Genomic DNA, 16684 nt, shown 5'->3' with positions numbered 1-16684 from the left:
GATTTCGACGTTTCGTTTCGGTAGAGATTCTGCATGCGGTACACGAATCACCCAAACATCTTCAAACATTTCGGGCCTGACATACTCCGGGGTCACACAAGCTTCTTTCGTCTCTGCGGACTGAGGCTCACAAACTAGAATGCATTTCCGTGTAGGGGACGCCACATTTGTCTGAGTAAAAGCTCCTCTATCATTGTGCATTTCGAATCCAAAATACTCCAAGAGACTATGATTGTCACCAATCACGGTGTTTTAGTCATGTGTGTAAACGACAATTATAATGGATCACTAATCCTTTAAGAAATTACTGCTAAGTGAAATACAACTAGCACGAAAAAGATATCACTTGGAATATAGATGAGAACGCTTGCAGGGCGTGATTGTCAACAACACGGTCTTCTGCCGGAAGTCACGTCCATAGTCGAAGTATCTCTCTCTCTCTCTAACTCTCTCTCTCTCTCTCTCTCTCTCTCTCTCTCTCTCTCTCGCACACACATACACATACATTCATTAACACACATACACACACACACATATACACATACATACATACATACATACATACATACATACATACATACATACATACATACATACATACATACATACATACCAACATACATGCATTAACGGTATCTAAACGTATTAAGCCTTTTTGTTGTACGTGTATACATGTAAAGCGTTGACTTAGCTTGTGCACGACAAAGAAATTACTACTATATACACGTGAATGCATAAAATGACTTACCTTTTTCAGATTTGTTTCAAATTGTCTGGGTTTTTTTAAATAATACTAAAAAGACAAGTATGGTCACGTGGTGAGGTCTCTGAAACAGGTCCATATTAGTCAAGCTATTTATAGAACAAACGTGCGACATCCACGTCACGAGCTCTTCTGGAATGATTGGAAGCGTGATCTTAAGTTGTTCTATTACAGTAAGTAGTTATTCTACATGGAACTGGGTCGAGATGAACAAAATTAAACCATGTCCAAGATTCTTTGAGGCGAACGTAATTGTCAAAATGACTTAGCCATAATCTGATTGCAATGAAAATGTACCGATGAATTTCACTTTAAAGAAAAACGTAATATTTTTACTCAGCAACTGAAAATTTAGGGATTAAGAGGATTCGCAACATTAATTTCACTTTAGTTGATTTACTTTTTTGCTTAAAGTGAAATTTCTCAGTACGTTTTCACTGCAAAGAGACTACAGCTTTGGCACATGTGCCCAAGTCGTCTATCACTTATACAGTGACATTTACGGTTGAAATACTTTTCATTACGTGCATGTAACTCCTGCATTCCGATTAGCTGAACTCGTCACCTATCACTGCTCTCATAACCCACTATATGTGGAAAATATACCCCACGCTCATCATCGTAGACTACTTTCGTGACGAATTTCTCGGGAATCCTTTTTACCCGAACCATCATGCATAGGACGCTTTAGTGATATCTATACATATCTACAATGGCTAAAGCCAGCATACGAGATCTTAACCAAAGAAGGCATGACAAACATTAACATCCTCGCAGGCCTGCTGGTTCGCTTGAATGGTTTGTTTTCTCTCGCCTATGTTTGACAAATACCATGAGCTCGGGTTTCATTCCTAACACGCATTTTCCAGTTTGCTCCCCCGTTCTCAGCAAGCTACTGTTTGAATGTGGTAGTTGCTGACCATTTTTCATTTGGAAAAGTCGTCCTTGTCTTCCTCACATATCACTTCCGGTCTTTTTACCATCTGATGTAGTGTTTGTCTCCTGCAACGATTAACAGGTCCTTTTAATTTTGTTTTGTGCTAATGTCCGTTGCTTCATTTATAGAATTGGTCTTTTAATTATTGTAGATACCACACATTTTCGTTGCCGAATTTTATAATACCAAGCATGTATTTCTTTCGATTCAATGACCTATGCATCGAAATCGGTTCTTCGATTGCAAGGATACTCTTACAAACGTTTGCGTGTCGGTTATTCGTTTGTAGGGCTATTGTCACGAACGTTTGCGTGTCAGTGTTTTGATTGGGAGAAAATTAGCATGTCGGTGTTTGACTTAATAATAATTTTGCAAACGTTTGCAAGTCGGTGTTTCAATTAAAAATAATACTACAAAATTTTGCATGTCGGTGTTTAACTTAAATATAATCTTGCCATAAGTTGCCATGTGTGGTTTTCTTCAGATTGCTAGAATAATCTAATAAACGATTGCATGTCAGGTCTGCCTCTGCCGACACATCTCAAACAACCGACACCATCCCCACTTCCCCCTACCCTAACAAAGAAAACAAGAAAACAATAATAGATATTTTTTTAAACAATGTAAAATCCAACAACAAAAACAGCAAAAACAAAAACAAACTAAAACAAAACCCAATAAAACAATTGTGTCTGTGACAGCTGATCAGTCATCTAATCTCGTGAAATGTGCACCATCTGTGATTTAATTATATAATTCTAAATATATAATCAGAGACATAGAAATTACCAATGATCTGTTGTTCATGAGTGTGGGACTCGGGATGATAAGTCAGTCCTGATTCACAGCAGAGGCAGTTGTTGCCACTCCCTTCGCAAAGCTGGTTCCAAACACGCCAGATCTTGCACAGCCAGATCTAGTGCTTGTAGGAGTCCGGGAATGCTCGAGACAGGCTAAAGTGGGTTCAGATCCGGGCCCATAGTAAGGCATTAAAGTTTGGTTACTGCGTTGTGGAAGAAAAACTGTCACAGGTCGGTCTCGCGTTGTCATTAATAAATACAGGGCTAGTGGCTAATGGGTGGATACTGAAATGAAGACACCACTCCAAAAGAGCTCTTTTTGTGAAGATTAGTCAAGGCTGGAGGCTGACGTCTCACAACGATTGCCTTAATCCCGATCCTCAACATGAAATGTCTTTCTGGGTGGAAATACCCTTGATCAGTCCTTAATTCTAACCTTGTTGGTTTGACGGTGCTTTTTGAACAAGCCGACAAATGGCGGTGTGGTGAATGTAAAGATGCCCTCTATGACATTCCGGTGTCGTGCATTCCAATAATTTGCCATCTTCTTAGTTCTGTTAGTTTCCTTCGTGCCATTATAACAGATTTATAGTATAAAATAATTCTCTCATGGGGGCACAAGGCTTATGGAATTGTATTTTTATTGATCAATAAAAAAAAACAAGGCTTATGGAATTGTATTTTTATTGATCTATAATAAACTGTATCTATATTGATTTTCATTATATTCACGTAATTAGCAGTAACACACAATATGTGATACATAATATGTTCGGTTATTCGTTCGATATATTCACTAGCTAGTTTATGGAGGTCAAACACGAAGCCAATACTGTAAGAAGTGTCATAATGATGCCGATAGGTTTTGCCTGGCTGCTTCCGGTACTCGTAAGACATGGTGGATGTTCAGTCTCCTGTCCCCAGCAGACTTGGTTCATGCTCGCAAATTGGGCCACGGCGTAAGCCACGTACTGGCGGTAGGTGTCGGGGATCACCCTCAAGTATCTCATGCCGACGAGGGAGAGATTGTTGTAGCGGATGAAGTCTCCAGCTCTGAACTTGCATCTGAAGCAAACACAAGTCATTAAGACGCTGAAGGTTGGAGTGAACCTACACATCAATACATACACTTTGTGTTTTATCTTAATGAATAGTAAACAATCCCTTTGCCTTGACACAAAATTGCTTTTAAGTATACAATTTGTAAGATTTCTCACAGAAGTTTCCGAGTTACCATGTCAAAAATCATAAACAATGGGTGTAATTCCTAGCACAAAAAATGACTTACATGAACGCTGCCGGTCAATATTATTGTATTGTATTCAAATAAAAATGTTATGCATGGGTTATACATAGCTATATACATAAATATACAAGGACAGGATATTTATGTAGGGGGTGGGTTGGTTCCAAAAGAAATGTAACATGATTTCTGTCATCAGTGAAACATTTCATCCGTATAAATCCCTGACGTCGCGTGGGCGAAGTCCTATTCGAGCGTGCGTGCGTGTTAGCACAAGATCCACCATTAGTCTTTGTTATGGCCGGTGGTTTAATGTTACCCCGATTCGAACTGTATTAATATTTTTGTGTGTTATTTATGCTGAGGTCCAGGCATGGTAACAAAAAGTGCCATCCTTTAACGTCTTTGATTATGAATGAACTAACGACTACTCTACCCTCTTGCTGTATCAGACCAGAGACCATATAATCGATTATATGGTCTGTGATTAGACCACTATGGCGGTCAGCAAGAAAATACAAGGTTTGTGATGATTTGCACCTTCGGTCTATGAATGGATGGCATTCTGTTCCTCCGAATGATCCTGCATTTGTTGTACTGATAGATGCTCTCTGCTCGAACAAGGCAAACAGGTAGAGCTGATTCAGCCTTGAACTCAGGGGCATTAGCCAGTTATACACCACGTCACCGGAAGTGATGTCAGTACCCCGGATGTTGACAACCATCCAATGGATGTAGGCGCTCTGGTCAGTCTGTCCCAGCTCCGGCGTGGGGTCGTACATCAACAAGGTGTACTGTTTGTCTGGAAACAGAAATCAATAATTGTAGCACTATCAGATTGTATGCATTACGACAAAATTATATAATTCATTTGATTTTCCGCCGGAACTGGTTATTCGGTGACAATGTATTAATTTAGTGTCAAGGCAGTTGGGTAGCCTAGTGGTTAAAGCGTTAACTCGTCACGCTACATACCCAGGTTCGATTTCCTATATGGGTACAATGCGAGAATCCAATTTCCGGTGCCCTCCGCCGAGGAATATTGCTAAAGGGGGCATAAAACTAAAACTCATTGACTCACTCACTCATGATACAGATGTTACAGATGTGCTTTGGGTCTTTCGTGACCTACATATTCCATTTTAGCCCGACATTTTATATCTGCTTAACCACTTCTTGATCTCCAGACATTCTCGGCAAATTGTGTGTGAAAAAGCCGTAATATGTACCTTTAATGGTGCAGGTTATGATTTCATTTTCCAGCTATCGACACCCAATAATGTTGGTTCACGCACCTCTCAGTGTGACAGAGGGGGGTTGATCTCTGATCTCCACGGGAACCAGGCTGACCCGTGGGGAGGTCCGAGTCTCCACGGACCTTAAAAGATCCCTGCTCCGATAATCTACTGTAATATTTACAGGGCTGGAACACGGAAATTCGTCTTGTTCATTTCGAGACAGAAAACACTCACATCACTAGGACAAGAATTGCGAAAACATGGGAACGTGTGTACGGTTTCATTTATCGTGATCTGTATCATGCTGGTACATTATTATTCGTATTATTTCTGTGATACACTGCTCCACACACATTTTAAAGCATTTCGTCAAATTTTCCACACTATACGTTGTAGAGGAGACATGGAGTACCCACCTTTCTTGAAGCACTATGCCACACGAAGTGTACGTTATAGCAGGGGCCGTGAAGCTGACGTCAACGGATACACTGAGATTAAGAGGCGTGGGAAGTGATGGGAGACCTCCTCTTTGCTTGATGTAGTTGCTCAGCCCTATGTTTTGTTATATTGTTAATTGTGTTGATATACAAACTGGCACAGAAATGGAAACAATATTTGTCAACATGAAACTATTTCCTGAGATCGAAAAATGGCGGATGATAATTATGTAGACTTCGTCTTGCTTTAATCTGTCCAATTCCAAGCTACAAAGGTTGCCAAAACATTACTTTACAATCTTAAATATTGATCCACCTCAATAATTGTCGTTTACAGATGTCTTGATATCTTCTCGATCGTGTGCTCTTGATATTTCAAAAAGTCCGTTATGTAGACTTCGTCTTGCTTTAATCTGTCCAATTCCAAGCTACAAAGGTTGCCAAAACATTACCTTACAATCTTAAATATTGATCCACCTCAATAATTGTCGTTTACAGATGTCTTGATATCTTCTCGATCGTGTGCTATTGATATTTCAAAAGGTCCGTGAATTATTCCTATTCGGCAGTGAAGATCGAGATTACAATTGCTTTTCAATAATCCATACTTAATGATTGTTATTGTATTCCGAATGTGTACAATTATCCTCATAGTATCAATCACTGGATTTCCTGGTTCACTCGATCATTTGCTCACCGTTGTCATGTAGAAGGAATATTGTTTCGTGCAGTGTTAAACAACAAACAAAACAAATACTCTGTGATCAGGTGAAAGAATTCACCAGGACACAGTTACCTTTAACTATTTTATGCAATTATGGTCCTTTTTTAATATATTTTTAGAATTAATGTTTCAACAACTTACAGTGCCCGTAAAAGCCTGGGCATCTGTTAGAAATTTTAACATCCCGGAAGAGGACGGTGGTGTATTCATCCAAAGAGACCTTGGCCACGCTGACGCCATACGTCTGAGCTGTAACCAAGAGCAAAGAGTATATTTATCCTTTAATTAAAAGGTTAAGACTGGTGCACGATGGATTCCACGGCCCCGATCCATAAAGTAATCGAAGGTTACGACTTGTCGTAACTGTATAGTTATTCATTGTGTCGAAACCGGTGTACAATGGAGTCCACGGTCCCGATCCATAAAGCACTCGTAGGTCACGACTTGTCGTAACTGTATAGTTAATCATTGTGTCAAAGCTGCTGCACAATGGAGTCCACGTTTCCAATCCACAAAGTGTTCGTGAGGTTACGACCTCTCGTAACACTATAGTTTATTGTAAGCTTACGAATGTCGTACTACAACGAAAGCATGGATTGGCAAAAAGGATTCCTAATACATCAATTTATTTCACGTCAGAGATTTTACTGAGGTTATCGTTGACGTTGGGTATAGTTAAGTGCAATTATATTTGAACCTCTGTGAGTTTAGTCTATTTGGTAATCTTAAATTCTGTAATAAAATGATATGTAAAAAAAATGTTTGATACTTGAGGATTGCACGTGTCCGTCTGACATCCCAGGTGTGCTATAGTGGTACCACTACAGTAACGTCTACGTATCCGCGATGCCTATAGTCCTACTTGTACACAGCAGACGAGTAGGCTAGCTATTCTCAGAACGTTCGTAGCCCTGCGAACTTCTTAAGCACATTCCTAACACATTGACTACGATCAAAGTTAAGAATTCTTAGGGCTTCGAACCTTTCGAGAGTAAGGGCCCTGGCTAGCTATTCTTGAAACGTTCGTAGCCCTGCGAACTTTTTAAGCCCATTCCTAACGCGCTGACTACGATCAAAGTTAAGAATTCTTAGGGCTTCGAACCTTTCGAGAATAAGGGTCCTGGGCTTTAATTCTCGCTCGTAGCCTTAAGAATTCTTAACGTTTATCGTAGCTAATGTGTTAAGAACTTAACTTGGATCGTAGCTACAGTATTGAGAATCGTCTTAAGACGTTCGCAGGGCTACGAACATTTCGAGAATAGCAAACCAGAAGGTCTTCTCAAATTAAAGCCTTACTCGAGAGCTCGAGCTGCGACACTAGATCCTCCACGTAGACCCTCCACTGGCCGCGGGAGTACAGTGTATCGTAAATGTTCTTGGCGCTGACGGCGTCCAGTGGTCGTTGTTGCTTGAACACAATCCACACGTAAGGGATGATCGGGTGTCCGGGGTTACCCGGCTCGATGTAAGAAACTATTGTCTGCAACCAAGGATACAAAGGTCAAGGAGAGCTAGCGAACAGTATCAAAGGTATGAAGCAGTTGGTACCAACGTGAAGATAGGGTAGCCTAGTGGTCACAGTGTTCCCTCATCACGCCGAAGACCCGGGTTCGATGCCCTTCGTTTGTGAAATGTGTGAGGTCATTTTTGTGTTCTCCGCCGTGATGTTGCTGGAATATTGCTAAAAGCGGTGTAAAATAATACTCACACTATAGTACCACCACTTTTAAAAACGTTGTGATAGAATATCCTTCTCCACATTTCTAATTTCTCATTCAAAAAAAATAATTTAGTGTGACATCAAATTACATGTGATGTTGAGATCGTTTCGGGATTTTCAGTAAGATATACAGTATGGTTCAAAATTATTGAGAATAGCTAAAGCATTTCATATTATTAAACGAGAACAAATCAGATGAAATTGAATGTATAGTGAAAGTGAACTGACCTTTTCATGTTGTGTAGGTAACAATTTAATATTTTATCAAGTCTCCTTGAGCTTCACGGCACAGTCTAAGACGGGTAGGCATACTTCCTATCAGAGAGGTTAGTGTCTCGTGAGTTATGCTGTCCCAGTATCGGACCACTTCTCTCTTCATGTCTTCAATTTTTGTCAACCTCTTTTGATTCACACATTCCTTCATCATCCCCCAAATGTACTCAATGAGATTTAAGTCAGGACTATATGCAGGAAATGGTAATGCAGTCACATTTTTCTCCTGAAACCACTGCTTGGCATGTTTTGCGGTGTGTTTAGGATCATTATCTTGCTGCAAAATCCAGTCACTTCCATAAAACACATGTGCACTTGGAAGGAGAAAATTATCTAATATGTTAGTGTAGCGTTGACTTGTCAGATTTCCCTCAAACACACACAGCGGGGTCGTTCCTAATAAGGATATCCCTCCCCATACATGAAACTTTGGGCTGTATTTAGGTCGTCGATACAACGGTGCTGACGCAGACTTTGTCCATATTTTCACATTATTGGGATATACCCATATTGAGCTTTCATCAGTAAAAATCACATTTTCACAGTCAAAGTTTTCATGTGCCAAACACCACTCAACACGCCTGTCTTTATGTTCTTGTTTCATGAGAGGAGAAGGAATTCCAGACTTTTTCTCCCATCCAAGATCAATCAAATTTCTTCTAACTGTAGATTTTGATACAACTGTTAATCCCCTTTCTATCATTTCATACCTGATGTTGGAGATGCTTGCCCTTTCCTTTTTAGACGCTAAAATTCCCAGCCGGACGCGATCTGAGAAGTCCAATTTTCTGGGTCTCCCTCCTCCTTTCTGGTGCCCAAAATCTATTCCCTCTTTAAAATTCTTCCTAATCCTATACACAGTAGAAAGAGGAGTTCCTGTTCTCTCTGCCAATGTATTTACATCATCAATTCCTTGATTACACAACTCAAAAATCAACCTTCTTTTATCTTCAGCAGACTTTGTTGACAGTGCTGAGGAAAATGACGTCTGCTACAAATTCAGGGGAGGTAACTCTAATTGTACTATACTCAGTAGGCCAAGATGAGTTGCCTCCCTTATACCATTACTTAGTTTTAAGTATCAGTGAATCAGTTGAGGTGTTAGGATAGCTCAAAGTAAGAAGAAAAATTCTCAATAATTATGAACCAGACTATATACATGCAAACGTATTTATATCATTATCAGATTAATTATGCACCGTGAGGTCAACAAGAAACTAATTTTGAATAGAAAACCCACGTCTCCATTGTCCAGTCTGCCGCCGGCGACGTTGACATACAACCCATGAATGAAGCACGGGTCTGCGTCATACCATATAACAGTGTAAAGGGCGTTCGCTTCCGCTGGCCACGTCACTTCCGGCTGCTGGGCCAGATCGAAAGAGGTATAGGCGGTGATGTCAAGGGTGTTGATGGAGAAAGTCTGTGGTCCTGTCAGAGGGACGTCTACTATCCTCCCACAACCGGGATATGTGCCTGATGTTTAACACAGCCTCGAATGTACTTATGGTCGAATTCACACTTTCAACTACATATAACACATGGTCTTGTAAGTCATAAATATCGCTGGAAGTCAAATAAGACTTATGGCGGATCTCAGTATAATTTATAACAATTATCAAATCTGTCTAAGAGACTTATTATAAGAATTATTGACTATATCTTGGAGACTTATTTTTATCTCAAATTCCCAATTAGTGAAATATATCACATGACTTAAACTACGATGAAATAACATATATCAAGATGTCAAAAATATATAATCCGTATTAATTTATTGCAGTCGCAAATTAGAATTTCTGTTATCAACTATGCCTGTGTACTATATTTATGAAGAAGAATAAAAATGAAATTTATAGTTTACTCTAAAGAGTACATATTATTGAGGCAAATACTAATCGGGTGTTAAGAGGAAATACATGTGTATATCAAGAAGTAGAATAGACGTGTGTACTCACGATCAGATCCGTCAGCTGAAAATAAAATGTACCTCTTGCATATCTGTGAAGGGTAATATCTTGTTAATCTGAAAGTATTTTCTCATGCAGAGAATTATTGTTGAGTCATATAGACGTGCATCAACTGTATCTTGTATAGGCATCTGCTAGTATATACGTATTGGATCAGAGATTGTCTTCCACTGCCTCTTACACTTGCACGTTTTTGTTTTTTGTTTTTGTTTTTTTTTTTGTTGTTTTTTTTTTGTTGTTTTTTTTTTGTGTTAAAAACATTTTCGTGTTACTTCTGTTTATTTTAGGTCCAGGTTTGACTCATAAATGTGACACCAAATTTATCGTGTCGCTACATGTATAAAGAAGTTAGAACAGAACAAATGTTTGACAAACATATATGTCATAAGAAATTATTAGAAAATGAGTTTCTTTTTGAAATCTGTGAAATATATAGATGTTTATAGTGAAGGTGTTGCTTACGTGGAACAGCAATGGTATACGTGACGTTGACGACGAAGGATAGACCGTCGGCGTCTGTTGTTGTGTTTCCCAACATTCGAGTGAGAAGGGAGGTTCCGGATGGTTTAGGATTTGTACACAAAACGCCCCCTGTGCCTGGTGGGCAGTTCGTCGTGAAGTTCGTCCCGAACCAGAAGGCCGATGTGCTGGCGTAGAAGGACCTCACGGCCACTACACATGATGTGTCATGACGGACGCTGCATGCATTCTGGGCGTCAACACCTACAGGATGAGAAAGAGGAATGTTATAGGTGTTATTAATATAAAATTATGTACAACACTTATATGGATACATGTTAATGCCATGCCGAATGTAGAATCGGCGTAAGTGTATGAATACACAATGACATTTAGAAAGTGGTCAGATTTCATGCATGTGATGTGTAGGTTAATACTTTCTCAGTAAACTACAGATTCTTGAACCTTTGTTGGTTTGAGTCCCATCCGGGCACCCAATCGCCAGCACCCAGTCAGCCATCTAACCCACTCAGCCAGCGCCACTTCTACAAATATTTGCATATTGTAGATTTAATAATATGCATATTAGTTTCGTCTTTTAAATGGTCACCTGTGTGGATTCTGAAACAGTGTCTTTGATGATGCATATAGAGAAATTAATGTTTCCCCAACCTCAGCCTTTCTGATGTGAAGTCTTTAAACACTCACACGCACTATGAGAAGCCACCATATGCCTATATCTATTCAAAGACGTGTACTTTGCAATTTGATGTAATTTAAACCTGACAGGATCCTCATGCAACGATTCGACTTTACGTGAAGTAAATATTGACTCAAGAAATGTGTAGACAAACACTTAGACTCAGTGTCGATGTATGCTTAAAGAAACGTGGATCGATAATGATCTCAGGGAAATACCGAACCGTTCAGATGAAGATATTCGCAGGACGACGACCTGTTAGCAAATGTTTTACTAGTGCTAAATCTGTTGTTGTTTTACCGGGGGGGGGGGGGGGGGGCATCTAAACTGACCTCAATTTTAATGCAGTGGCGTTTTTTCACATGAATTTGTATCGTAAGACATTTGTATTGTAAGACAGGAGCATTATTGAACACAATAACCGCTACGTTGTATAATCAACAGCTTAGATGTTCCGCTAGCTAAACGTTTTGTCTTTGTACGCTACTGTAACGTAATGAAAACCTCTAATCAAATTCATCCAGGCTGTACACTGAGCCACCGAATCAAACATGAATTCGATAGTTATTAAATTCTGCTCTTGCCTTGGCGACGACCTCTTTTCTTCGGATTCCGAGACACTAGAAACATGAAATACATGTAATGGATGTAGCGGTAGAATTTCCTTAAAAAATCACCAATTCTTCACCGATGTCGTTCAAATTTGAAACATATATACATTATAGCATCTAGAAACATTATAAGATTGCAAAAGTCTGGATTTATATTTTTGAAAATTATTGTCCAAACAGAGATTCGAACCCGTGTGCTACAAGCCCTCTAGGCACAAAGTGCTGGGATTGGATTGCATGACAAATATATTTGGCCTACATTCCGACAGTGCAGTTTTAGTCTGCATGTGCAATGCATAACTATGCTTTATACCCGTGTTTACGGTACTAATAATACACACACGTATAAGGTACTACTAGTATATACCCGCAAAATGTCTCACTAGTACATAACCCATAGCATACTGCAATTACGCTGCAGAGATTCATGAATATGCTCTTGTCCGCTGTACTCAAATCGTAGATGAAATATTTACGAAATCATGTTTATAGATGTCAACACGTTCTTAAGTTTAAATCGCTACTAACAAGTACAAACATTTTTATACTTCAGAATTTATCAGTGTGTATGTTCCATGGAGCGTTTCAAAGAAAAAGTAACAATACTAGTCGAAAAATATAAAAGTTACTACTCGGGCGCATATAAATGTATGAATGTTTTATGTACCATAGGCCTGTGGCCTCTTCAGTAGGGAATAAAGTTGGTTGATTGAATATGCTCTTATCTAATTACATTTGTGATGTTAATACGGAATGTAATCTTTGTGCGGTCTCTAAAATAGGTCAGCTATAGCCATGTTTATTATAGAACAAATATGAAACATGCGAGTCACGACACCATTCACAGCTGCCTTTCCAACGAACATAATTGTGTAGCACCGGGCGCAAACTAAACTTCGACAAAGACATGTCACCGACACTTCACCGACGATCAGTTTCACATGGCAGGGCACACTTGTATATATAAATAATGTTAAGTTGTTTGAGTCTGTGGAAGCCTGTGAAAGGTTACTTTACAGGCATAGCTGCTGCATACATGCATGTCTATAGACAGGAAGACAGATGGACACACTCGCAGACAGGCGCGCGCACGCACGCACACAGCGTGTTGAGTATCCATAGGATGGCTGAGAAAACCAGACGGCAATAAGTGTTACCGAGAGAATATAGAAACTGGTTGTTGGTGTAAATGATTGGTACGGTAGTTGGAGTAAATGATTGGTACGGTAGTTGGTGTAAAGGATTGGTACGGTAGTTGGTGTAAATGATTGGTACGGTAGTTGGTGTAAAGGATTGGTACGGTAGTTGGAGTAAGTGACTGGTACGGTAGTTGGTGTAAATGATTGGTACGGTAGTTGGTGTAAATGATCGGTACGGTAGTTGGTGTAAGTGATTGGTACGGTAGTTGGTGTAAGTGATTGGTACGGTAGTTGGTGTAAGTGATTGGTACGGTAGTTGGAGTAAATGATCGGTACGGTAGTTGGTGTAAGTGATTGGTAAGGTAGTTGGGGTAAATGATTGGTACGGTAGTTGGTGTAAGTGATTGGTACGGTAGTTGGAGTAAATGATCGGTACGGTAGTTGGTGTAAATGATTGGTACGGTAGTTGGAATAAATGATCGGTACGGTAGTTGGAGTAAATGATTGGTACGGTAGTTGGTGTAAATGATTGGTACGGTAGTTGGAATAAATGATCGGTACGGTAGTTGGTGTAAGTGATTGGTACGGTAGTTGGTGTAAGTGATTGGTACGGTAGTTGGTGTAAGTGATTGGTACGGTAGTTGGGGTAAATGATACTTATGCTGTAAGGATCTTGTTTAAATTCTCACGACGTATGGAACACGTGCAACGTGCGTTAGTGTAAACGGTGTGTCACAGAACCGGTAATAAAAATGGACTGGTCATTCATAATTCTGAAGCGAAGCTCGATACTTGTGTTTCCTCCTAACGGATATATACACCGATTACAGAAAGAGGATACCTCGTAGTACTGAAGATGAACCTCGACCTTATTTGCATTGTCCAAGCTTTGTGTCGTGTGTTTCCGGCAATACGTGACTACGTGATTGACACACTTTGAGTTAAGTGGAAATGTAAATATGTTTTAAAACGATAAAGGCGACACTGCGATATTGACCCACTGTTATTTCGTTACTCGACAGACAGATCTTGATATAATCAACTCACAACAGTAATTGTTAAGCATGATTTAATGTTTGAAGACACAATTATTTATGTGAACGCCAATTTGGACAAAACCGTAAAAAATCAACGACACTGTAATTCCCTCTGCAGATTTTCGTCCCCTAGACAGGACAGGAACCTAAGGCTGTGGGTTGGAATCCTTTTTCGCTCCCATTTTGGTTTTAGCTTTGTCAGCACCTTCCCTAGGCACATCATGTAAGTATGAAAATTTCCTTCCACATTAAGATAACTCATTCTAGTGAGTGAGTGAGTCTGGACTTACGCCGCTTTTAGCAATATTCCGTCAATATCATGGCAGGGCACGCCAGAAATGGATATCACACATCGCACCCATGTGGGAAATCGAATCGAATCCAAGTTCGTGACTGAGCTCTTTTCTGTAAATCGTGACATACCATGTTTCTTACAGCACGTTCAACAATCATGGACGTCCTTCACCTTGTGTGTATTTATTGTGTGTGATGACATCGATTTCGGATTTCATACATCTTATTTACGTCGTCATTAAACACAATCTAAAACTATCACTACGTTATAATTAAATACACAGAAGCACATGGTAGGTAATGATAATGGTAGTTATGATAATATAAATTATGATAGTAGTAATAATGACTTTAATCATCAAACATACTAGAATCTTAAGTTATATATTTCCAAACCCTTTTACTTACGCTTTGAGATTTTAGCAAAAGGGATAAATTCACCTTTCTCTTATTTCCGGTACGGAAAGCCACAGGACATGTAATAGATATGACAAATATAAAAAAAGGATAAATTCTGCCTAAGGCACTAATCATTTTGTAAATGATAGAAGTGAAAGCCTTATTAAAACTATTCAAAAGGGCAATTCCTCTGCAATTATTTAGATTATCGAGACTCCTTTTGTTTATGAAGTAGGACAATATTTGTCCCACAACTAGTGGGAAAAGTGCCATTTTCCAATATTACATTGAACGATAGTTTTGAATGTGGTGCTAAGATATCTGTCGAATTCTTAATTAACTCAGATATCATTAATTCCTGATGATTTACTAGTATTTTGTTTTAAGCATGTAATGGTGTCCAAAAGTTTAACCTATTTGAGCCCAAAAGCTGTTTTCTACGTCCAGCTTCTTTACTTTACAGTGATCAAGTCGTTTTGGTTTAAGCACTGCATTATATCTATTTCAACCGCATTACATCTATTTCCAGTTGTTCGTTGGCAAAAACAGCAACAGTTGTCCCGACTTTTAACAAATAGAAATTACGTGATCTGTGCTAATTCACAGCACGGTGTTAGTTATGTACACCACTTACAATGTAATCACGTGCAGTTACGAAACAACTGTCACTGTTATCAAATAGTTGGAAAACAACTGACAACACTTACATGACAAGGTCGTCAACAGCAGAACCAGCAGGGCGGGTACCCGCGACATGGTCGTCTCTCTGTGTGAGTCGACTGTCGGTAGTGGGTAAATATAACCCACATTTACCCCATTTGGTTGGTGCTATCCAATACGTGTGCACTGACAAGTATTGTGACATTGAAAACCACGCCCACAAACGTTAAAAGAAGTTGTCTCGAAGTAGCGCTGGTTTTTTGTGACGTGTAGTGAATGTTATGTGTGAGCTGTTGTGTGCGTTTTTCTCTACTGGCACATGCGTCGATGCAATCAATGTATATCCTTTGTCGAATACATTATTCCCGCGATCGAGCGAGTGAGAGTATTTGATTCCTAAACAACATGATAATGAGTATACGGAGAATAACTGGAGAATTGGTCATTCGAGGTGTTAAAATAATTTTTAAAAGTTGCACGTTTTGGGAACGACGAAAGTGACTGCGCTGCTCAATGTCCAGATTCACCATTTATAATCCTATCCGAGACAGAATTCGGTCTTCAGTAGCCCATGCTTGTGGCAAGAGGCGACACATGGCTCGGTTAAAAGATCTGATCGGATCCCAGTTGCGTACATCCAGGATGCTAATCACTGGATTGTTTGGCCCAGACTTGATTATTTACAAACCCGCGTTATTTAATTTTGGCTGGAATATTGCTGAAAGGGGCTTTAAACAATAAACAAACAGACAACAAATGTAAATATCCTTAAAAATAAACATTGCTCAGTACATGCTGAGAAATGCTTTCCATTTCTATACAAGGGGATTGTTTCCACATGCTATATCACAATGACGTACAACAAGAGATTTTCTAATTCAGTTATAACGATACGTTTATTATTATACGAAGAATCTGATAAAACGTGTTGTCTGTCTTTGGTAATGTTCACGAACCCTTGACCACTGTTTATTCAAATATCTTAATTCTGCCCACTTAATTATTTCAAAATCAAATAAATATTACGACTCAGCTAATGAGCGAGTTTAGTTATACGTCCCACGCAGCAATACTCCAGCAATATGGTCTGGACTAGACAACCCAGTGATCCACAGCATGAGCATCGATATTCGCAACTGGGATACAATTAGATATGTTAACCAAGTCAGTGAGCCTGACCACCCGATCGCGTAAGTCGGACTCCGCCAATGAGTGAGTGAGTGAGTTTAGTCTTACGCCGCACTCAGCAACGTTCCAGCTATATGGAGGCGGTCAGTAAT

At 39.5% G+C, this 16684-nt stretch overlaps 1 protein-coding gene across 1 annotated transcript; it reads right to left on the bottom strand.

Moving 5' to 3' along the window:
* Positions 1–2337: 2337 nt before the first annotated feature.
* Positions 2338–15500, bottom strand: LOC137266076 (uncharacterized). The gene is made up of 10 exons (XM_067801577.1): positions 15452–15500; positions 10568–10828; positions 10094–10108; positions 9376–9611; positions 7439–7622; positions 6284–6391; positions 5398–5533; positions 5039–5166; positions 4284–4545; positions 2338–3565 (listed from the first exon to the last, which is right to left on the bottom strand). The coding sequence occupies exons 1-10, from the start codon at positions 15498–15500 to the stop codon at positions 3301–3303; spliced, it is 1644 nt and encodes a 547-aa protein (XP_067657678.1). The 3' UTR covers positions 2338–3300.
* Between the last annotated feature and the right edge of the window lie 1184 nt (positions 15501–16684).

Source organism: Haliotis asinina, chromosome 15 (assembly GCF_037392515.1).
Source record: "Haliotis asinina isolate JCU_RB_2024 chromosome 15, JCU_Hal_asi_v2, whole genome shotgun sequence".
Taxonomy (NCBI): domain Eukaryota; kingdom Metazoa; phylum Mollusca; class Gastropoda; order Lepetellida; family Haliotidae; genus Haliotis; species Haliotis asinina.
The sequence above is the reverse complement of the archived record's forward strand: the minus strand, read 5'-3'. Positions and strand labels throughout refer to the sequence as shown.